At 41.6% G+C, this 24,172-nt stretch overlaps 1 protein-coding gene across 1 annotated transcript in view; it reads right to left on the bottom strand.

The window, feature by feature from the left end:
* Positions 1 to 23,381, bottom strand: part of LOC18448495 (uncharacterized) — a 46,693-nt gene extending 23,312 nt beyond the window's left edge. Inside the window, exons 1-2 of the mRNA XM_088856664.1 lie at positions 23,033 to 23,381; positions 5,934 to 6,061 (exon numbers count right to left, since the gene is read on the bottom strand). Coding sequence (XP_088712790.1) covers positions 5,934 to 6,061; positions 23,033 to 23,264 — 360 coding nt within the window. The 5' untranslated portion in view covers positions 23,265 to 23,381. The remainder of the gene's footprint in view (positions 1 to 5,933; positions 6,062 to 23,032) is intronic.
* Between the last annotated feature and the right edge of the window lie 791 nt (positions 23,382 to 24,172).

Raw genomic sequence — 24,172 nt, 5'->3', positions numbered from 1 at the left:
TACTAGTAGATGACTTTAGATACTTTAGGATATAGTAGACATCTAAATAAGGTTTTTGAGGGGCATGCATGAATACTAACTACATAAACCGCATAAGATATATCTGGCTGCATAATTGTGAGACATGTAACGCCCAGTAACCTTTGCTATTGACAAGAATCCTTCAGTAACTCTCCCATCTGTTCATGAAGTCTATGATTGGTTCGCATAGGTGTATCCATTGATTTGGCACCCAACATTCCAGTTTGTTGTAACAGATTTAGCACATACTTCCTCCAGGAAATAGTTATTCCCTTCGTTGATCTTAACATTTCAATATCCAAAAAATATCTCAGTGGACCCGAATCTTTTATTTCAAACACTTAGATAACATTTAAGTTTTTTGATGAGTGCCAAGCTATCCCGTCACTAAAATATTATTTACAATATGAGTGTTATAATCCCAACATTATTCTCCTCACAAATAGTGTATGATCAACTTGACTCCTTCTAAATACAATTTTTACTAAGGCTTAATTGTATTCGTCAAAACCAAACTCTCAATGATAGTTTAAGTCCACATATTGCCTTTTTCAATCTGCACACCCTTCCTATCTCCAATTGAAGTTGAAAACCTAAAGGCATGGGCATACACTCTTCCTCATGACGATCCCTACATAAAAAGGCATTTTTCATATCTAGCTGATGCAAGGACCAAGATTTTTTTGCAGCCAATAAGTGCATGATTCTAAACAGTATTTAACTTCGCCACAGGGGCAAAAATCTCTTTGTAATCTATACCATGAGTAAAACCTTTTGCAACCAACCTAGCATTGTATCCGTAAATCATGTCATCCGCCTCGTATTTCACTATAAACACCCATTTGCATCCTAACACCTTTCCTTTATGAAGCTTACGGATCTCCCAAGTATTGCTCTTTTCAAGAACTTGCCGTACCTCCCACATTACAGCCTTCAATTGAGGTTGTGATAGAGCCTCTGTTACATGGGATGGAATGCTAACGGTAGGCAAAAGATGATAGAAAGCATGATAAGAAGGTGACATATCATTATATGTGATGATGCACAAAGTGCATCAAGTGGACAGGGTGGCATGTATCTTCCATGGGAGCAGCAGATTCCTCCTAACTCTTGTGTATAATTTGGGGGATGTAAAGCTACTACGAAGAACAATAAGGGCAAGAATTGCTTAGGATGATTTTCAAATTATTTTAACGGTTTTTATTTTCTGAACCAGTTGGGGATTTTCAGTTTATTTGCAAGGTCATTTATTTTAAAAATCACTTAAGTTTAGGACTTTTGGGTTATTTCATTTATTCTATGGACATTTAATGTCTGATCATTAAGTAATAATATTTAAGAGGTGTGTGGGGCTATGGACAGCCATTCACGTGACTTTTCAGAATGAAAAAGACAGAAAGCTTGGGCTTTTGGGAGCTCTAATTGTGCTTTAATAAGAAACCCTAGGCTCCTATTTTGATGCTTGTGCTTGGCCTGAAATTTGCTGATATTGTTGTTCTCTAAAAAGTTTCCCACATCAATTTCGTGTGGGAGCCCAAGTTTCTTCAACAACAAGACCAGAGAACTATAACCAAGTCTAGGGTGTTTTGTTGATTTTGGGCCATGTTTTGTTAATTTCATCCAAAAGTTTACTGATCTCATCCCAAGGTTTGCCAAATTTTGCCTATAACTTGTTGATTTCTGCTAGATAACATTGATTATCTAGGCTTGTGATTTCGGTGAACCCATAGCCGCGAAAAGGCACTAAGGAAAGGGAGCTCTCCTAGATGTTGCCCATGACCCCAAAGAAGAGGCAATTGAAGACCTCAAAAGGCAAGTCCAGCAGCTTACACAGAAGTGTGCGGACATCACTCATGGGCAAGATGGGATTTATTTGCCCACGAAGAAGCCAAATTTAATCTCTTTCACCATCCCGCTCCTGGAGTGAAGTCAAGTGATACAGACAGCAATGGAAGGCCTAGACACCAGGGAGGCACCAATCTACGGTTTCGACATGAAGGTTGATATTCCTGATTTTGACAGTAATCCTCAACCCAAGGGGTTTATAGATTGGTTAAATACTGTAAGAAGGGTTCTTGATTACAAGGAAGTTCTCAAAAATAAAAAAGTAAAAATTGTTACTATAAAATTGAAGAAGGGTGCCTTGGCATGGTAGGAAAAAACTTAGGTCTAGAAGGGAAAGAATGGCAAAGCCAAAAATTAATGCCAAGGAGATGATGAAAAAGAAATTAAAGGAAAAATACCTACATGAAAATCATCTACAATCCCTTTATCATAAGACGAATAACCTTCGTCAAGGAGAAAAGAGTATAGAAGAGTACAACAATGAATTTCATCAGTTGATGGCTCGAAGTGACGTGGTTGAAAAAGAGGAACAGTCCTAGCTCATTAAGTAGGAGGGGCAAAGAACACCTATACAAGATGTGGTGGTCATATAATGTTACTGGACTTTAGATGAAGCTTACAACCTTGCAGCTAAAGTGGGCTGCAGCCTAGGCAGTACAACTGCCAGCATAAGCGAATGTAGAGAAAAGAGTGGGAATTTGGTAGCTCGACAGACCTCACAGCGTGTTAGTTCATCCAAACATTAGGATATTGCGAGTGTTGGGGGCAGTTCTAGTAGCCTAAATAGCCCAAAAACCAACATTATTTAAGTTCTAGTAGCCTAGAGAAAGAAGAGCTTGAAGTGACATTTAGAGATCAAGGGGAAGCTTTGGTGATCCAGGGTAGTATGATTCTACCCCAAGAAGTAGAGGAGGCAAATTGGTTGCGCACTAATATCTTTCACACCTGATGCACCACCTATGGGAAGGTTTGTAATCATGATTGGCAGGGGGCATTGTGAAAAAAATATGTCTTAAGAGATGGTGAAAGTTGAAATTGAAGATGGAAAACCACCCAAAGCCATACAAGATGGCTTGGTTCAGGATGTGGATGGATTGGAGGAGTCCAAGATGTTTTTATGCAGTGGTCTAAGTAGAAGGGTTGCAGCCATTTATGAGAGATTTTTGTGATGTCATCCCCAATGAGCTTCCTTAGGGATTACAACCTATGAGGGACATCCAATATCACATAGACCTTGAACAAGGTCTAGCCTACTGAACAAGGCTGCATACAGAATGAGATTAAAGGAGCATGAAAAATTGTAGAGACAAGTCAAAAAGCTTCAATAGAAGGGGTTCATTCGAGAGAGCATGAGTCCATGCACTATCCCAGCCTCATTGACACCTCAAGAGGATGGGACTTGGCACATGCATGTGGACAGTAAGTCTATTAACAAGATAACACTCAAGTACCGCCTCAATTCTGCATCTCAAAAATATCTCGGATATGCTAGCTGGTGTTACTATGCTTTCGAATGAAGATTTGAGAAGTGGATACCATCAGAACCGTACTTGTCCAGGGGATGCATGGAAGACAGTGTTCAAAACATGAGAGAGCCTTTACAAGTGGTTGGTGATGCCACTTGGCCTCTCCAACGCTTCTAGTATTTTTATGACGGTGATTAAAGGTCTTCAAACCTCTAATCGGTAAATTTGCGGTGGTCTACTTTGATGATATTCTAGTATACAGCATAAGTGAGCAAGTGCATACGGAGCACTTGCGATTGGCATTTGACTTGTTACGGGAAAAGCAAATGTAGGCGAATCTTAAAAAGTGCGAGTTAATGACAAACAACTTAATATTTCTTGGTTATGTTGTCTCGGTTAAGGGCATTAAAGTTGAAAAGAAAAAGGTAGCAGCCATCAAGGATTAGCCTACTGCAGTGCTTGATGTTCGCAGTTTTCATGGATTGGCTACTTTATACAAGAGGTTCGTCAGGGGCTTCAGTTCAATCATAGAAATTATCACAGATTGCTTAAGAAGGGGGTGTTTGCATCAATTGATAAGGCCAAGAAGAGTTTTCAGTTGGTGCAATGTTAAGTTCAAAGGGGAGTCCTATTGCCTTCTTCAATGACACCCAGCACCGATATTCCGCATATGACGTGGAGTTTTATGCTACTATTCAAGCCTCAAGACATTGGTACCAATATGTGATCCAAAGGGAACTTCTTTTTTTCTTAGATCATGAAGTGCTGAAATATATTAGTGGGCAACATAAACTAAATCAATAACATGCTCAGTGGGTAGCCTATTTGCAGGAGTTTACTTTCGTCATTCAGCATAAGGCAGGGAATCAAAACAGAGTGGCAGGCACCTTGAGTAGAAAATCGGCCTAGTCGGCTACCATGCCGGATGCTATTACTGTGTTAACTTCAAGGAGATATTCGTTTGGTGCCATGATAGAGTTAGTGGGGATTTTCTTATTCTAAGACAAATCTCTCTTTAAAGGATTATAGTTGCAAGTTCCCCTAGAGAGACCCTTGCAATAGAACTTCATGAAGGAGGTATTGACGGACATTTTAGTTAAAATGAAGCCAAAGCATTGGAGTCAAGTATTAGTTGCCAAAATTGAAGAGGGATATTATGCAGTTTGTCAAGAAAATGTCATACGTATCAGCTCATTTAGGGGCAACAATAAAATATATCACTCTCACACAAAGGGCAGCGGGCTAGGGCTTTATTCTCCACTTCCAATTCCCAATGCATCTTAGGAAAATGTTGGCATGGATTTCATGCTAGGACTTCCACGGTTCTCAACAAGGTATGGATTCTATATTTGTGACTCATTTTATAGCATGCAAGAAGACCTTGGATGCCACACATATTGCAAATTTATACTTCAGAAAGGTAGTGAGTTTGCATAATGTTCTGAAAATGATAATTTCATATGAGGATACTAAGTTTCCCAGCCATTTTGGGGGAATTTTGTAGAAGAAATTGGATACTCGATTGTCGTTCAGTAGTGCCTATCATGCACAGACAAATGGGCAGACTGAACTGGCAAATCTTGGAAATCTTCTCCGAAGTATTGTGAGGAAAAAGAAGAAACAGTGGGATCTAGCATTGCCTCAAGCCAAGTTTGCCTATAACAGTGCTCATAGCAAGTCAACTCGTAAGATTTCGCTCGAGGTGGTATATAGGAAGAACTGAATCCATTAGCTTGACTTTGTTCCTATCTAGACTAATGGAAGGGACATGCTACTGCTTCTTCTTTTTTATAATGAAGGGTCATGCTACTGTTGACGAGTTGGTTGAGCAGATGAAAGGTATCCCACAGGCAAATACAACAAGTTGAATTACCACACGATAGGGTTGTTTACGGTTTGAAGATGGGCAGCAACGCATACAAGGTCGTTTTGCCTTCAATATGGAGACTTCGGATATCTTCAACATTACTGATTTGTCTGAGTATCTTGGGCTAGGGATAGATGAAGATGACGGTTCCAAGTCGAGGGTGAGTTCTCCTCAACCCAAAGGAGAATGATGATGCACAAAGCACATCAAGTGGACAGGTCAAGTATCTTCTATGGGAGCAGCAGATTCCTCTCAACTCTTGTGCAGTGTTTTAAAATGCAGGATGCAGACCCCATGCTGTCAACAGCCAATGGGGTGACATGACTTGATCTGGTCAATCAAAAAAAACAAATGCAATTTTTTCCAGCTTAAACTCTTTCCATCACACATATAATAGACCCTGAACAACAAAAATATGATCTATTATTTTACACAATGAAAGATTTATAGAGACAAGAAGGATTTTTAAATTATTAAATATAGATTCTAGGGAAATACATAGAATTATCATCATTTAAATCATTTCTCTCCTATTTTCATGCACCAAAGAAAAGTAAAAAGAATGCACAGGCATAAATTATTTACAAAAGAAAATGATTGGACATATCACTTATCAAGGAATGATGACCTCACACAATAGAATCCTCTTAAAATGAGAAGAATGAATGCTAAAGACGTGCAACTTGAAAATCTAAGCTTGGATATTCAAATGGCTTCGATAATCAAGTACTCACCTTGATGTCTGGTGGAAAGATCGAAGAAACCTCACATAGATCAACAATGATATCCTCCAAATGTTTGCCAAGAACTCCAAGACATAAGGCAACTAGACTTCTAGGTCTCCTGCTTCCAGTATGTAACCCTGCAATGAATAATGTAGAGACTACATATTAAGATGTTATTAATAACTTATCCAGTTTTAGCCTCAGTACATACTGATCCCTCAAAAGAAAAATGAAAAACACTTATAGAAGTAAAAGAAACTTATTCTATAGTAACTACAAGAAACACAAAGTTTTAGAGAATAATGGGCATTCATTCAAAAGAGAAATAAATGCAAATTGAAGGAATAATAAACATCCTAGAAAGGGCAAGGAAAGTGCAAAGCAAGAGAAGTTTTATGTCTGTGTTGTACTCAAGACTTTGAAATTTCTGACCTAGGCATAACGAAAAAAAAATAACATGAGAAATCTGATGCATCAAACACTGAGAAGCATAGATTGTGTTAGAGAAGCACTGGAATAACAAGGCATATCATCGTGACAAAACTTCATTTTGTCAATATTCTGACTATAGAAACCTAGCCCTACATGCACCAATCAAAACGAATATCTAGTATGACATGGCTAACGCATCTCAAATTCCAAATTAGCCACTCTCAAGAGCTGAATAGACTCAGGAATTTTAGGATTACATCTATCATATGCTAAATAATTTACATGACCTAAAACTGCTGGTATATGGAAGCACCCCCATCAGCATCAATGAGACCAAACTATGAAAATGACAAAATGATTCAATTGGATTTTTTTATCTATAACAAAATTCCAATTGGAAAACAAATGCAAGCGTTGTTCATAAAGGTAAAAGGGTCACCGCCCATCTTGAACCACTAGGAATTTCTTTTTGTCTCCACGATTGGCTAGTGACATTAAGACAATCCTTTTCAATAATGGAAGCCTAACTGAAATGTTTAAACATTAAACCTCTGAGCAGCACTTTGCTTCTGCAAACCCAATCACAAATGCACAAAGGCCTTGGGAAAAACTTACAGATTTTCCCCCTCTCCATCCTGAATAAGACCACCAAATAGAAGACAGAATGCACAACCAGTAAAGAGCAAATTATGCCTAGGAAAGTGAAATGCCATGCTAGCAACACCCAGGCCAGAAAGGAATTTTCTCCTTTTCTTTGCTTTTTTTCCTTTGTTTTTTTTTATGTGTGTTTGTGTTTAGGGGAGAGGGGTTTGTTTTTCTTGTGGCAATAGCCGACTTTGGAAAAGGCCCTCTAAAGGCACAGCGGTGACCTATTGCCACTCGGAAATACCAAGAAAGGACCATACCTGTGAGGCAAACTGGAAACGTAGTAGAAGGTGGTTGACCGTTTCTCCATGTATGCACATGATATAGCAGTTTGAAAGCAGGATGCCTCTATTTTTATTGCGTCAGATGGTCAAAGGATTGTTGGATTCAGCAAGCCAATTTAATGCGTGCAACTTTGACAAGGCAGGGATGGACCAGACTCTTCGGACAATTAATGGTTCACGAGCCAGTGCTGTGAAGTGAGGACTCTTTAGGAGGAGGATACAGAGAAGGCACCTGCTGAGGTGGGGCACCAAATAATCTCAGCCGCCTCTAAAGGGGATGAAATGGCTTCTTAGAGCCTCCAAATTCACCTCTTCATCATCCCAATTATGACAAAAGAGAGGAGCTCAAACTTGTTATGTCCCCCTCCCATGCCCGCAGAGCACCCCCCAGCACCCTACAAAAACTGTTCCACACCATGTGCAACACGGGTTACAAAGAAAGTGGACCTCCAAGTCTGTTGGTTAAGCTACAAGCTCTCAAAAATCAGGTTTCTCCACCTGACTTGGCAATGAAATGAACATGGTATGAGTAGAGGAATGGCGAAGAAAATTGATACCCTTCCATGAGCCTGATGTCCGAGACGTAGATGGTCTTCTAGGAAACCTTCATGAAGGTTCTGTTGCATAACTATGGTTGGATGATGGATAAGCCAAATGTGGTCAAGGTGCACTGTGAACCACCACCATTTCCCTAGCTTGATACACTCTTTACCTCCTGATCCCCTGACCAAATGGCTCCTTGAGTTAGCAAGCCTTTTACCAGTTCAGCAAATGGAATTCATGTAGGTCTCTAGGCGTGCTCCAGAGGAACTAACACATCAGTCATTCATGTTTATGCTCATAGGCTTATGAATCAAGGACATGTAGAAAATGGGAATGCTTTAAAGGGTGGCTTTAATGCGCGTAAGACAACCTTCCAGGAATAAGAATAAGCTTTTCCATGATGCCGACCTTCTTTGGGACCTTCCTATAATCAATGCCATTGAGCTTTATTGGGTTTACCTACACATTAGTGAAGACCAATACATTTGTTCCAAAAAATTGTCCTATATCCTTTATTTCATTCGTTTCGCCCACTCTCCAAGCCTCCACTTTGAAACCTATTCCTATCAAATGAATCTTGCACACATTTGTTCGAGCCTATTGTTACACCATATAGCACCTGGTAGACCACACATGGCAAACCTGTAGCAAAATGCCAGTTTGAAACCAGAGGACGGGTATCCAGGCCACATTGTACCCAAAATCCTTGAGAAGTATGGTAGATGATGTTTCCCAGTCTAAGGCAGCCGACAGATTGCAAACAAACTAATGGTAGTCCAGTCTGATAGCAATATGATAGTATGCATCGGAAAAAGCCGGACATACCAAAGATGGTAGAGGGGACCCCAAAGAGATACGTATTGGGCCTAAATTCAAGGGATCATTTTGGATGATGGAAGGCCCAACAAATAAAAGCCATGAGTTATGAAGTCAGTTATGACCCAGATCTATCATCAGATGGTCAGTAATAGAGCATGACAAAAGCATGACTCAAATCTAATCCAAGATACCCCTAAGATATCCCCTAAAAATCAGCTCAAAAGGATGCTTGATGATGAGAAATAGGGAGAACTATTCTCAGACTATAGTACATCGCCTATGAAGCACACAAAAGATAGCAAAGTTACAAAAGAACAACCAGAAATTGGAACCTGACGGGCCCGAGACTTTCGAAAATAGTAGCACGAGGCTAAAAACCCATAACTTTAAAATTTAACATCAATCCGACGCCATTTGACCACATTTACTAAAGGTAATGTGTCATAGCAAACTATTGAAAAGTTAATTTCATGCAACTATTGTTTTTAGGTAGGAAATACAGCAAAATGGCCCATTTCGATGGTTTTCTAACTGTTGTAAACAGTCCAAACAATGCAAATAGCTTCCAACCATTGTCCCCACCAGGATTTTATAGAGATGCCTTGAACCATGGATGGATTATTTAAAGTATGGGCCTTACATGGCTGAATTATCACCTTTTTGTCCCGTTATGATGCAAAAAGGGCAATTTTCTTGACATAAAAATGCCCAGAATATCTATATTTGTCCTTGGAAAACTTGGTTTAACCCATACCCATACAGGCACTTACTATCAAACAAATGATTGGACACCACCAAATTGTAGAGAGTCACGTAACAATTGTTTTGCAACAAATTTGAATAAAAGACTTCAAGCTTTGAAGGGATTTTGAGTCTTTTATGGATGAACATCAAAATATCAGCAACATGCCACTTTCCATACATGTCTTCTTCTTTATTCTGTTGCCCTAGAATTGTAGAGCTCGATCCTGCAATGATTTGCAGCAAGAGTCACCCCAAAACTCCTCAAACCCGATGAGTTATTGGTCATTGAAGGTGTCCAAGCCAAAAGCTAGACATAGATAGGCCCCAAAATCACCTCCCATCTCTGGGTTGATCGTGGCTTGATATTTATGAAAAGAACAGTTGTGGAATCCCGATTCATTTCATCGAAAATCTCCTCCCAGATGGTGAGAAATCACCGAAAAACCGAGCATAGATCATGAAACTTGAAGATTGCATGATGCTAAAAAATCTCAATTTCTTTCTAAAAATAAACCACATTCCTGCAAGAAAATGCCCACAAAATACACTGCATTGGAAAGCGCTCGACGTGTAGAACATATTTGAAGCCTCGACACTATCTCCATGGGGTTTGAGAAAGAAACCTCCACAGAGAGAGAACCTTAACCCAAGCCCATTAACCACAATTCCCAACAAACCCTAACCTTAAATAGAAAACATCAAAATACCAAAACCACCCTTAGGCCATTAAATAGAGGAAACCAACCCACTTCCCTAAAGCCGTTGGAGAGATACAACTCCCACTGAGAACATATAACTCGAAGCCTAGTAGACATTTGGCCCAATATTGCTCTCCTTTTAAGAGACATTTTTGTACTTCTTCACCTCTCTTGAACACATTGGTTATGATTGAGAAGGAAAAATGACACTTGGTCACCTTGACTCAAGCCCCTAACAGATGGGATACATTCATGGGGACATCCATTTATGAGGAATGAGGAATGAGAAATGAACACTTGATATGGAACTAGTCATCCATGTTCCCCAATCATAATCAAACAACATATTTGTCATAACTAGGTCCCACATATCCCAGTTAACATGGTCGTCTGCCTTTTCAAGGCCCAATTAATATATCAATGTAGGCGGCTTCCAGGCTTATGCCTTTTATCAGTTCACTTGTTAGCAATGATGGCTGCATCCAAGATTTGCATACCTTGTCCAAAAGTACCTTGGGGTGGAGAAACAACCTCGTTAAGCAGGCGAAGCCTGGATGCAACAACCTTGGCTAAGACTTTTGTAGGAATCATTCAATAAGCTTATAGTCTGAAGTTTAAATTTCTTAAGCAACTTCAAGCTTGGGGTTTAGGGCCTTTGTAAATGATAACTCTTTGGTGTAATTTGGCAAACATCTCCATCACATCAGGATGAAGAGGGGTAAAGATCCCCATCACATCAGGCCCCAAAGACTCCCAAAAGTGGCAATTGGGAATACCTTAAGCCAGGGCTTTGTCTTGGCCAAGCTTTGTGATAGCTTTAAGTACTTCAAACTCCAAAAATGGCCACTCTAGCCATGCTTCATAACTGTTAGTGATTCTTCGGAACTGGAGATTAGCTCCACCTCTTCTACCGAGAAAATCTTTCAGAAATAACTACTAAAGGTCATCATAAATTCTGCCCGTCTTTGATTTAGAGGAGTTGTCTCTGCTTTTACAATTTGCATCTCAATCTTCGTTGCCAATAAAGTATTTCTTGCTTAGTATTTTGTATATTGGCTTGGCAATGGTTCTCTTGGTCCTCTCTAACGACTCTTGAACTTTGGTTTCATGATGAAACCAACAGATCTATATCCTCAATGTTAAGCATCAAAGCTTCATTCTTTATATCGACTTCACGAAAGTATTCATGGTCTTTCTTTCAGCCACTGTTGTTTTCTAGAAAGCCAAAAATCAGCACATCTTTAACCGCAAAAGACAACCACCATTGGGGGATCAATTGATGAAAACATTTGTCCTCCAGCCACATCGTTTCTAAACCGAAAAGATCAAGGTCCATTGAAGACCGGTTCAGAGTCTAGGATGACTGCGGCGTTGTCTGCTAAAGTTTTGCGCAAGGTTCTAGTGTGAACACCTTGGAAAGCGGCCTCCCAATCCACGCTGAACATAAGTGGATCGAGCTTCATTAAGGTGTGGTTGACGAGGTAATTTGACCAAGTGAAAGAGGCACTATTGAGTTAGAGGTGTATGAGGTTATGCTTAGACACATGGGAAGAGAAGCCTATCAGCTAGATGTAAGCCACCATTATTATATTCAAAATACCAACTTATGACATAGACGTCACCACCTACACACCACAAATTTTTTTTTTTTTATAATGTTAACATTTGTATTGCTGAGAAAGGGAATTACAGTATATTCTCTCTCCGGGGAGAGTCCTCTAGACGACCCGGTAAAAAGAAGATCGAAAACCCATGTACAGTAATAGGATTTCCCCCATAAGTGCGGTTTACAAAAAGAGGCTAGGATAGGGCTTTATAAAATCCCCCCCCCCCCCCCCCCCCCCCCCCACCCCACCTTCAGATGCACAATGACAAGGAAAAATAAAAGGGCCCAAAAAATTAAAAAGGGGCTTCACTGGTCCAAAGCAAAAAAGAAGGTGGACCCAATTTGAACTGCCTCACCCTGTCTTCTAGCACCCTCCTTCGCCAACCAATCCGCGAAGTCGTTGGACATCCGCTAGGTATGCTGCCATGAGAAGTACATAGCCCTGCAAATTTATTGAACCTCGTTAAAAACTTGGATCAAGTACCATGGAGGATCACATGTCCTACTAGCCCATGAGATGACATGCTTGGCATCACCTTCCACTATCAAGCTAGAGCCCTAGGAGGAGTTGAATTTTTTTAGAGCAAGGAGGAGGGCTAAAGGCTTCCGCATCGTGAGAGTCCTTGATGCCGAGGTAATCGGAGAAGGTGATGAGAATATTGCCTTCAAAGTCTCTTAAAACCCCTCCTGACCCTGCTGGGCCAGGGTTCCTCAAGAAGCACCCATCGTTCGATGGTAACCAGAGACTTGGCCTAGCTGCCCCTGCTGGTTGGTGATAAAGGATATTTCCCCATTGGGAAAGGAAGAAGGATCTTGGAATTCCAGCTAAGAACTTCATGTTGGATGCCCAAAAGGTCACCAGGGTGGTTACCTTTTGAAAAATGGCCGGAATTGAAAGCTTAGTCCCTCGAAAAAATCTGGAGTTTCTTTCCATCCATACGAGCCAAATGGTAGCAGCTAAGGTCGCTTTCCACAGGATTCTACCTACCTTTGGCCAGCTTGATTCAAAATTGATGGTAAGGAGGGCTTTTACCAAGGGTGGGGTAACCCATTGTAAGCCAAAAAGTTGTACCCTGCCCCATAAGTCTGAAGAGAAGGCACAAAGCAGGAACAAATGGGAGTTTGTTTCCTCCTCACATTCACACAAAACACACTTATTCAGAATGGGCACCCCTCTTCTTTGTACTTGATCAACTGAGAGAGCTTTTTGTGAGAAGGCGAGCCAGTTGAAGGCCTGTACTTTGGGTGGTGCAATAGTGGACCAAATTCTAGAGAAGTGTTCGGATGGGGAGGGGAAGGAGGAAAGGTTTTTGTAGAGTGAAGCCACAGATAATTTGCCCGAGGGAGTTAAGGTCCAAATGATATCATCTCTTCCTTGAGAAATGAAGAAGAGAGAGTGCAGGGAGTTCAATAGTCGCTGGAAATCTGCCGTCTTGACTTCGTTTAGGCTCCTTCTAAAGGAAGGATTCCAAACTCTGCAGCCTCCCAAGGTGCTAAGTTCCTGGGCCACAGAAGAATCTTGGTTTTGTGCGAGAGAGAAGGGAGTTGGGAAGGCCTCACGAAGAGGGGAAGTCCCTAGCCATATATCTTGCCAAAATTTAACTCTCGACCTTTCTCTCAGGTGGAACCTAATGTGTATCTTGAAAGAGGACAAGACTGTTAAAAGCGGCTTCCAGGCCCCTGAGGTATTATGGACTTGGGCTCTTCCCGGGAGCCAATTTTCTGATGGAATCTTATACTTGAGTTTTAAGAGCTGCGCCCAAAGGGCGTTTGGCTGAGTGGCTAAGCGCCACCACCATTTCTCAAGCAAGGCTGCATTGTGATTGCGCAGTACCTTTATCCCAAGACCTCCCTGTACTTTTGGTTGGCAAACCTTGTTCCAAGCAACAAAGTGGTATCTCCTCGTCTTCTTGCCCAGACCAAAGGAAATTCCTCATGAGTTGATTCAGGCGGTTCGCCACATGAGCAGGCATATGGTAAAGGGACATGAGGTAGATTGGGGAGTTTGCTATGGTAGCTTTTATCAAGGTAGTTCTTCCTGCAAAGAAAAGGTATCTACCCTTCCACCCGGCCAATCGTTGATTGATCTTGTCCAGTACTAGGGACCAAAGCTACTTTCTTGGCTTACCAACACCCAAGGAAAGGCCCAAGTAGGTTGTAGGCAGGTTTTGGACTTTACATTCCCAATCTGAAATGAGATCCCTAATCTCACCAAGTGACAAAGCCACCCCCAGCATACAAGATTTTCCACATTAATCTTGAACCCAATAGCTAATTGGAAACAGCTGAGGAAAGTTTTTAGATTTTTTGCCTCAGCAGCAGTAGCTTCCAGGAAGACTAAAGTGTCGTCCGCGTACTGTAGGTGAGTGATAGTGGGCCCTTGTCTACTAGTTTTGAAACCTATAATAAGGCCTGCTTGGTAGACCCGAGCAATGGAATGGCTAAAGACTTCAACAGTTATGTCAAAAAGGAAGGGGGAAAGGGGGTCTCCTTGTCTGAGATCCCTAGAAGAGGGGAAGTAGCCTAGAGGGGTTCCATTGATGAAGATGGAGAAGTGAGGGTTCGAATAGCAGCCCCTCATCCATTCCTCCATCTCTCCCTAAAACCCATTCTGGCCATAGTCGCATCCAAGACTGACCAATCCACATGATCATATGCCTTCTCCTAGTCTTTGAAGATGAGACTGGTTGTTTGGAAATGTGTCTCGAATGGACACATCCGTGGGCCACAAGGGCCCCATCCAGAATTTGTCTACCTTTGATAAAGGCAGATTGTGGGTTAGAGATGATGGAAGGCAAAACATGTTGCTGTCTAAACGCTAAAACCATTGCCAGGATCTTGTAGGAAGAGTTGAGGGGACTGATACGCCGAAAGTCTTTAATTTCCTAAACTCCTTCTTTTTTGGGCACCAAGGCTAGGAAAGTGGCAGTCATGGCTGTATTTAAAATGCCCCTATGGAAGAAATCCTCAAAAAATTTGACGAAGTCATGGCTGACTACGTCCCAATACTCCTTGAAGGGGGCAATCGGGAAGCCATCAGGCCAAGGGGCCTTGTCACTTGCTAAGCATTGACCGCTTTAAGAATCTCAGGTTCAGAAAAAGGTCGCTCTAGCCAAGCTGCTTGGCCTTCATTGAGTGAAAGGAAGTCTAAGGTCGAGAATCTGAGTCTGGGTTAAGGGGGAGCTGAGTATAAGTTCTGAAATAACTGTTGGATGGCTTGTTGAATATCACCAGCTTGGGTAAGGTAAGTATTGTTGACTTTTATTGTCATGATAGCGTTCTATCTGATGAAAAAGCAAGTGTTATGATCCCCTGCTTTCAACCACGAAACTCTGGATCTCTGGAACCAAAAGATTTCTTCTTTTTTTAGGGTGGCGAGATACTCCATCTTAGTCTTAGACCTAAGATCCTGTTCTGAGACATCTAAGGGTCTGGTCTCTTCAATATCATCAAGGTTGTTGATGGTTTCCAGTAAAGAGGACTATACTTGCGCGAAGTTCTCGGGAATGGTTTTGCTCTAAGATTTGAGAGCTCCTTTGAGAAGCTGAATTTTCCTTTGGAGGATAAATCCCGCTCTCCCCTAGACCTGAGAATCGAAGGAAGTCCACCAGGATTTAACAAGGGCTGGGAGGTCCTTCTCTAGGAGCCAATGCAGTTCGAATCTGAAAGGTCGAGTGCCCCTATTTACAGGATTCGTGTTGAGAAGGATGGGACAGTGGTTCGAAGTAGGTTTAGGTAGGGCCAAAGATAGCAATCTAGGGAAATGTTCCTCCCAATTTGCTGAATCAAGAACTTATTAAGTTGTGGTTGGACCATGTGTATTTGCAGCCTTGAAGAGGGATATCTATCAACTGATTACGGTTAATAAACTCTAAGAAATCCCTCATTTCTTGGGTGATTGAAGACGAGGAGTTCCTCTCGTGGGACCAGCGGACCACATTAAAATCTCCCCCAACACACCAAATGGGATGTGGAAGGGAGGCAATGTGATCCAACTCAGCCCACAATCTTTGTCTAATGGTGTTTGAGTTCGGGCCATAGACAGGCAAAAATTTCTAGGGGATTCCATCTGAATTATTAGAAAGGAGGAGAGTCATAGAAAATTCCCAACGAAATGTTAGATGAGAGAAAGGTCTGATGGATGCCAAATCACCCATATTCCTCCTGAGGCTCCAATAGACGGCAGAGAGACCCATTGGCAAGGTCTCCTGCCCCAGACCTGACGAACAAGCTTTAGGTCAGGGTCGAGAAGGGCAAGAATAGTTGGGGAGAGTTTCAGGGTTAAGGCTTTGACGGCGTCTTTCTTAGAGTCCTGACCAAGGCCTCTGATATTCCAAATTAGCCGTTTCATTTGTGATAGGTGATAGCAGGGGAGGATGACAGTTTGGGGGACCTCCTCGGGCGACCAAGAATGGATGGGGAAGGGCTAAAATCAGTTACTTTCCCTGGGAAGAGAAAGGAAGAAAATAAGTTGCTTAACTCTCTTTGTCCTTTGATTCTCACCTACATTCTGCTTTCTGCGTCAGCCGTGATGAACCTGTGCTGGTCCTTCAGGTCCATTGTACTCAAAACCCATTATCCTGTACATTGTTCTCATCCTATCTTCCTCTCGATTAGACCTATCTTCTAAATTTTCTTCTGCGTCCTCGGCACGCTGGGACCTAGGTTCAACAAGATTTTCAGAGGAAGAATTGAAGGGCTGGGCCGACGGGTAAAGGTCAGAGGGTAGGGTTGGAAGAGGAGGGGAGCTAGAGCTAGTATGAGCGGGAGGAGAGAAGGTCAACACAGGGTCAATGTCGTGAGCCGAAGGATGGGGAGGTTGACCAGAGGAACTATTCGGAATGGGGTATAGTGGAGAGTTATCAACCGGAGTGTTTTCCAGGTCTTGAACATTAGGAGTAGTAGGGTTAGCCGAGATAGGGGAAGGCATTATCAGTAGGAAGGAGAAGGCAGGAATATAGGTCAGGAATTGGTAAGTCTGGATGGAGGTGTAGGAGGACAGAGGGTAAGGGGAGTTTGGGGGCCACACATAGTGGATGATCTGGGTTCTTTGGATATGAACAAGGTGAGGGGTAAAGGAAATGTGGGGGGCCAGGATGTCTGCGACTGAAGCAAGATCGAGAGGGGAGGGGTCCAGCGATTGGGCGGTGACGATGCCAACTGAGAAGAGATCGTTGTCCATCTTCTGTGCGGGGGAAGGTCTGGAGCCCACGAGAGAGAGGGAGTCAAGGTTTAGCAGATAGAAAGAAAGAGAGAGGAAGGTAGAGTGAAGATGAGGACCAACCCACCAGGTAGCAGATTGGGGCGAAACAAGGCTAGATTCGACGTGCTGCACCACCCCAGAATCAATGGATGAGATGGAGGTATGAAGGGAGACAGACCCAGATTCAAGGTGAGGTGGTTGAGAGGAGGGACATATAAGGGAGGAGATTGGTGGAGTAACAGAGCCTCTTGATGAATGCTCCGTAGGAGGTACGTCAATACTATTCGACAGGGCCTTCTCGAACAAAGGCTGGATGATGGCCAGCTGGCTGGGATCAAGCGACAGAGGACCATTGCAATAACATCGGGTAACGGGCCCTTCTATGGGGGATGAGAGAGGGGTAGAGCAAGGGATGGCGGGTCGAGCTGAGGCTCGCCACTAAGGGGGAAAGGACATGGGGTAGGTGAGGGGTCAGAGTTGTCGGAAGGTGACACCTGGGGGAGAGAGGCTGAGGAGGCAGCCTGAAGCAGGGACAGGGGATGGCCTCGGGTTGCTCCCTCTGCTGCGAAGAGCTATCTGATGCCACACGAGAGGAGGTAGTCAGCTGAGGCGGCCGCGTGGGTTCCAAGGCATGCAACATATGTGAGGGGGTAGGTGGGGGAGTGGGGCACATGGTAGCCTCAAGAGAGGAGAGAGAGGCAAAGTGAGAAGGGGAGATGAGGGGAATGAGGTAGGATGGGTCGGGTAGAAGGGACGACCCGGAGACTTGCGAAGCAAAAGAGGGGGAAGGGGGGACGATGGGCCGGGTCGATCGCCTAACCCCGAACAGTTTTGAGGCATGTTGTCCACGATTACCTCTTTCCCCAGGCATCGATTCAAGTCGGTGACAACACTCGCGTCTTCCAAAGGTCTCGGAGACACCATCTAGTCCATCACCGATTCCTGAGAGGTAAGCGAGTCAAACTGAGTTTGGCCTTCCTGTGAATCCCTTACCAGGATCAAAGAGGATTTCCTAGCCGTTTTCTGAGTATGATTCGACCGGCGAGGGCGCCAAGTTTGTTGATGCAGCATTTCTGGGGGTCTCCGACGAGGTCTCAAACGTTTGTGTTTCTTCTTTGTCACCACCACCCACTGCTGAGAAGAGGTAGCCGGAAGAGAATCCCCGATAGGTTGGTGACGGAAATCGGGGGAGGGAGGCGAAGCAGAGGACCATGAGATCGAAATAGGGTAGAAGAGTTCGTTGACATCCAGCCAAAGCGTGCTCGGAATCTTTGTGGTGTCCAGGACCTCGACCAAGAGGCGAATGGAGCCCAAAGGCAAGGACTCCAGCACGATCCAGTGGATGGAAACTAGGTTACCATAGGATGCCGCCAGTCTCTTAAAGGTTTCTAGATACCAAGCATGCAATGGGATATGATGAAGGGTAAGCCATACCCTTTGCTTCCCGTAGGAACTTTCTTTAGGAGACCAACGGCGCAGAGAGCAGGGAACACCTTTGAAGGAAGGGTTAGGTTCTTTGAGTAGGGCGTGGTTAGCCTGTTCCTGAGAGGCGAAGGAGAGTAGTCTCCATTAGAGAGCCGTCTACTGATAAGATAGGGCTCCCCCCATAGGGTTCTGGCCCACTTCTCGATCCCGGTTGAGTCATCTCGCCCCGGGTAAAAACTCCTGACCAAGGATGCTAAAAGTTTCCTGACTAGTTTATCAGTCTCTTCTCGGATTGTGGTAATACAGTAAGGTAAAAAAGGGGAAATTTGAGAAAACGCGGTAAGGGTGGAAGACTCCTGATGCTTCTTCTCCAGTAGAATAGGAGGGGGGGAAGATGCAACTCGAGCATAGGACTGAGAGATGGACAGAGATGGAGGCGAAAGTCTCTTCTGGTGGGAGGTGCGAAGGTGGGTTATTGGGTATAACGCGTAAATTTCATTCCATAAGAAATAGGGAAGACGGTGGCGATGAGGAAGACGTTGGCGACATCGACCTTCCGCCATTTGAAAACGACCTTCTGCCATTTGAAACAATTCAAAGCTTTTCTTTTATATTTTGTGGGGGGCGAGTGGGGTGTGTGGGGTGAGTCATCAGTACATGTCTAATTCTTGATTAATTGCAATGGAGGTCCACTTGAAGTCATTCGAGGGTTAAGCATAAATGTTATATGGAAATTAGACACTGGACAAGATTAGGTTTGGAAAAAATATAATCCAGATCAGTGGTTTAAAAAACGGATCTGTGCCCCGGATCGAGCACCCAAAAACCCATTTGAATCGGTGAAACAACGATTCGGATCAGGAATTGACCGAATCGATCGGATTCGGCTTGAAAAAATCCAAAAACGAATATTAAAAAATATATTAAAATCATTATAAATGTTGTTTTTTGGGAATCCAATAAGAAATGGGGGTACTCCATTAAAAACTTTCATTTTTTTTTGCAAATATTGAGATGTTCTTTCTCTGTATGAACTACTGTTAGCCATTAAATTTACATCACACAAAAGGAGAAGCATAAAAGTATCATAGATGTAGTATATTGTCATACATGGGCTACAATAAAGCATACAATTCGTAAAATATGACCTAATATCAAAATGAAAGACGGTGTCGTTCTTCATCTTGGTCACACTGGTGCCATCGATTGAATTCGCATGACAATTCATTGAATCGATGTAGAAACGAATCATCCAAATTAGTGGGCACCTGACTATACCTAACTCCCTGAGTGTTAGTGTTTTGTTGCGCTCATAATCCAAAATCCCCGAAGCTTGTCCATCCTTCATGCTCACCCTATTTTAATGTTATGACATTAAATATGTATATCCGAAAAAATTAAGTTATCAAAATCGCCACTTTGTGGCCCAAATAGCTACGAAGAGAGAGAGAGAGAGATAAGGAGACGGATGCTAACGGGGGGAGAGAGAGGGAGAGGATAAACTAGGTAAAAAAAAAAAAAAAGATCGATCGATCTGCCTACAAATTACTACAAAGAGACGGAGAGCAATCTCTTTAGAGTATCTGGTTTTGAAGGCAGGGCTTCTGTTACGGCCATTTTTATCAGTTTTTCCAGCTTTAGTTTGGGTTGGGTTTTTGGGAGATTTGGTTTTGGGTGGTGGAGTTTGTAATGTAGGGGAATGCTAATTTTATACAGAGAGAAAGGGGTCCAAAAGGTTATGTGAGTCTTATTAAAGAGAGAGAAAGATAGGAGTAGATAGAGGGTGGGGAAAAGAGTGTTGACTGCAATGTAAAATAGAGGTAGAGAGAGATGAGCATTGATGAGAGAGAGATCTAAATATTGAAGAGAGAGATGGGTGTACTGAGGAAGATGAATATTGAAGCGAGAAAGAGAGATGGGAGTTTGGAGACTGGAGTGTACTGACGGTTGATGAGAGAGACAAAGGGGGTATGGAAGGGCATCGAAGCTATTGATTTTTATTTATGGATGAGAGATGATTGTTGTGTGCCACGAAGACTTGGGATAATTATCCCACATTGGGAAATCTAAAAGGCGTGAAGCTCTATAACAGGAAAAAGCCCTCATGATCAGTACACGTGTTTACGGATGGAAGCCACTTAATGCTCGGGGTCCATTTGTATAAAAAACTCTTTTAGAGATGGCATCAGAACAGTACGGACATGTGAGGTGTCCGAACCATGTTGTCATAATAGCGATTCATTTCCGAATCATAACATCATCATGATGATTCACTGTAGAAAAATGCAGGATCCTGTTTTATTAGTGTATCCGGGATGGCCTGAACGATACCCGATCCGAATCGCCCGACTCTGGATTGGGTCGACGATTTTTTAAACACTGATCCAAATGCCACCATAGGAACTGCACCGTATGCCACTAGCGCACACCAGGCGAGCAATCTACCTAACAAATAATCCATGCTGGTATGGGTCTTAATATTTCTCTGACACCCTTGCAGTACCCAAACAGAAGAATCCATGTAACCTAGATTGAAGTTATCAAACCATCAATTACATTGATTCCAAAAAGCACATGTTAAGCACTTTTATGTGAATTATTTTTTACCACCCTATCTATTGTATCAAGATATGGGATTGATATAAATCAATCCACATGCAACTGAGACGATAATGCAACATGTATGCAAAGAAAAAAAGAAACTATTATTCAGTTCCTCTTTATGGAAGAAGAGTTAAAGAGAGGGGGAATGTGACTAAAAGAGATTTAATAAGAGCCGATATGTGACAGATTTTATTTAAGAGTATAGAAGAGAAATTGATTGTTGAAATTTAAATCCCTTATATAGTTGGATATCTAGGGGAGAGAGAGGGAGGGGGGAGAGAGAGATGGGAGGATTTTTGGGAAGAAAAGAAAGAAATTTATTATTTTTTTATTCGAAGAAGATATATCAAGGGAGGAACTCATGAGGGTAATTCAAATTTTTGTTCGTTTCCTTGTAAAGAATTAATGGTTGCTATTAAATTGAATTGCAAACAATACAGGGTGGTCTCCACCAACTAAGAAACACATATGGTAATTGAAGAGCACTAGGAATTTCCTTTAAGATTTGTTTTTCCTTTAAATAGTTGATGTCCATAGAGCTAATTATCCAGCTCCTTCAAACACCACTATTAGTGTCCATCTAGACCACACTATACCATCTATATGGGAATCATGCAGGAATAATAGAGGGCTGAGGCTGTCATTAGTGCCTGAAAATTGTGAATAACAAGTGGATTAAATGGTAGTAGTTACTATAGAGTCCTTTAGGGAAAAAAAATAGTTGATTTCCATGGAGCTAATTATTAAATTCTTTCAAGCACAAGGTTAACAGTCCAGCTCTACCACATTAATCTATGCTATGCAGGGGCATAACAGAAAAATCCAAGTGAAAAAGCCAAAGATAAACCTTAATAGCTTCCAACAATGTTACACCTACCAGGTACCACCACTACTGCAGCATCTAGGATGGATATCAAACATTGGCAATGAAAACATACCATGATGACTCACTTCTTAAGAAACTTAGTCATCATCAATATAACAAGACACAAAATTCAATGGTTACTGACTCTCAAAGCGATGCTATTAACTTCACATTCTAGCCTATAAAAGAGCCCAATTATACTTAGAATTAGAATGAGAAAAGCACATATGATTGACAATACAAATGGCACTTAACACTCTTTTCTCGTCAAAAACATAAAAGCACCCCAATTAAAAATTATCAAAAACAATAAATTATCCATGAATGTCATCCAGAACAATCAATGCCTCCAGCCCTAGACAACACATAAAATCACCTCATACAATAAAAATTAATTAGTAGAAAACAACTGAAATGCATCTAAGTCCTAGCAAACCCGGCACTAGAGATAACTGGTAGCAGGCACCTACATAAAAGGATTCAAGCACAAACAAATGGATTGATCATAAAAATAACCAATGAGTTCATCATTAAACAATTCAAGTCAAAATACAAGTTCTTGGTACAGAATGCGCTCTTAACATCTCATTTCGTGACTACTCAAACATGGACAGATTATCCCTGGAAGAGTCTACACGACCCATCTCGGATCAAAAAGAGCATAGAGCAGAGATGCTGATTATATTGACATCACAATTCTGTTAGAACTGAAAACACATCATTTTTATAAAAAAAAACAAGCATTTAGGTTCCAACATCAGTGTAATTGGTAACGGCAGTCAGGTCCTGAATTTGTATCATTGCCCCATGGGCATAAAAGAGGACAATGAGAACACAACCAGCATAGAAGAATACATAGAGTGTTCAGGTTCCGAGGTTTCTTATCTGTTTGGGGGCATTTCATGGAACCTCCTCTGCCATCATTGTCACCAATCTATCATATCCTCACCACGCATAAGTTCATCATAAAGAAAAAACAGAAATGGAACCTCCTCAACCATCATTGTCACCAATCTATCATATCCTCACCACGCATAAGTTCATCATAAAGAAAAAACACAAAATGAAAAGAAAGCCTATGAATCAGGTCATCACACACAAGTTTTGATAAAACAGGATGTTCCTAACAAAAGAAACATCTGATATGAGAAAAACAAAGAGGGAAACACAAAAAGTTACAATCAAAATGTAGTCAAGAATCCGAAAGAATGAAAGGAGAGAAAATAAAAAGAAAGCTCACCGCCAAGCGACGTGGAATCAGTGAAGAAAGAATTAAATGGAGTGGAGGTCGATGTTTGTATAGAGGGAGATGGTCTTTGGGAGGTGGAGTTGAGATGGAATTTTTGCAAGGAATTGACACCTGCTCCTGCTCTCTCCCCTTGAAATTCCCTACTTCCATGACTGAATACAAGGCTTGCCCTCCCTTTTTCTGTTTCCATTGTATGCAAACCCAATCTTGTGCTCATCTCCATCCTCACAAGTCAGAATAAAATAGGGAAGAAGAAATATGCATCAGCGACTACATCATGCCCCCTTTGGATGCCGGCTAGGCCCTAACGCTGTATTTCAATTGGACAATTGTCATTTTATTTTTAAAATAATATTTTCATCTTTTTTTAAAGCTTAAAAATAGTGTAGATGGACAAATATATGAAAATCTTGAAAATTGACTATCAAAAATGCTTTATAAAATACATTATTTTCAAAACTTGAAATCTATTTTTTTCTCATGTCTAATTTCGAGATGATCAATTTGATGATACTTGGGCATCAAAACAACCTCTTCTACTAAAATTTTTGAGAGAGGCACAATTTGATTGTTTAAAGACTCTTGTCACGATAAACCTTTCCCTTATCTATCTATCTATCCATCTATCTATCTACTATATCTTAAACTAGAAGAGAACCTGCACTATTTTTATGATATTGTCATCTCCCTCTTAGTTTTTGTTTTTTGTTTTTTTTTAATTAGTAGTTATGAATATCATAAAGATACCTTTCTACCAAAACATATGTCATTTCTTCCCCATCTCTTTTTTCGGGAGATTAGTAGCTATGGATATCACAAAGATGCTTTTCCACCAAAGATACGTCATTTTCTCCCCATCCTTAAAAATAGAAAACTACACCGTTATCTCCCTCTTTCTTAAGAGGACTTGCCCTATTTTTATGGAATGGGTCACCTCCCTCTTTTTTTGTAAAATATTACAAAGATACCTTTCCACCAAAAGATATGTCATTTATAAACATCTCATAACTACCGCTAATATTATAAAACGTATGATATTGATATTTTCAAGTCTCCTTCATTTCCTCTCTTTCCTCATTCTCTTTACTCCATTTTATCCATTTTACTTTATACCTGGCAATTCTCTTCTTT

Source organism: Amborella trichopoda, chromosome 13, assembly GCF_054954075.1.
Source record: "Amborella trichopoda isolate Santa Cruz 75 chromosome 13, AtrichopodaSantaCruz75HAP2 v2.0, whole genome shotgun sequence".
Lineage (NCBI taxonomy): Eukaryota > Viridiplantae > Streptophyta > Magnoliopsida > Amborellales > Amborellaceae > Amborella > Amborella trichopoda.
This window is presented reverse-complemented; position numbering and strand designations above follow the sequence as displayed.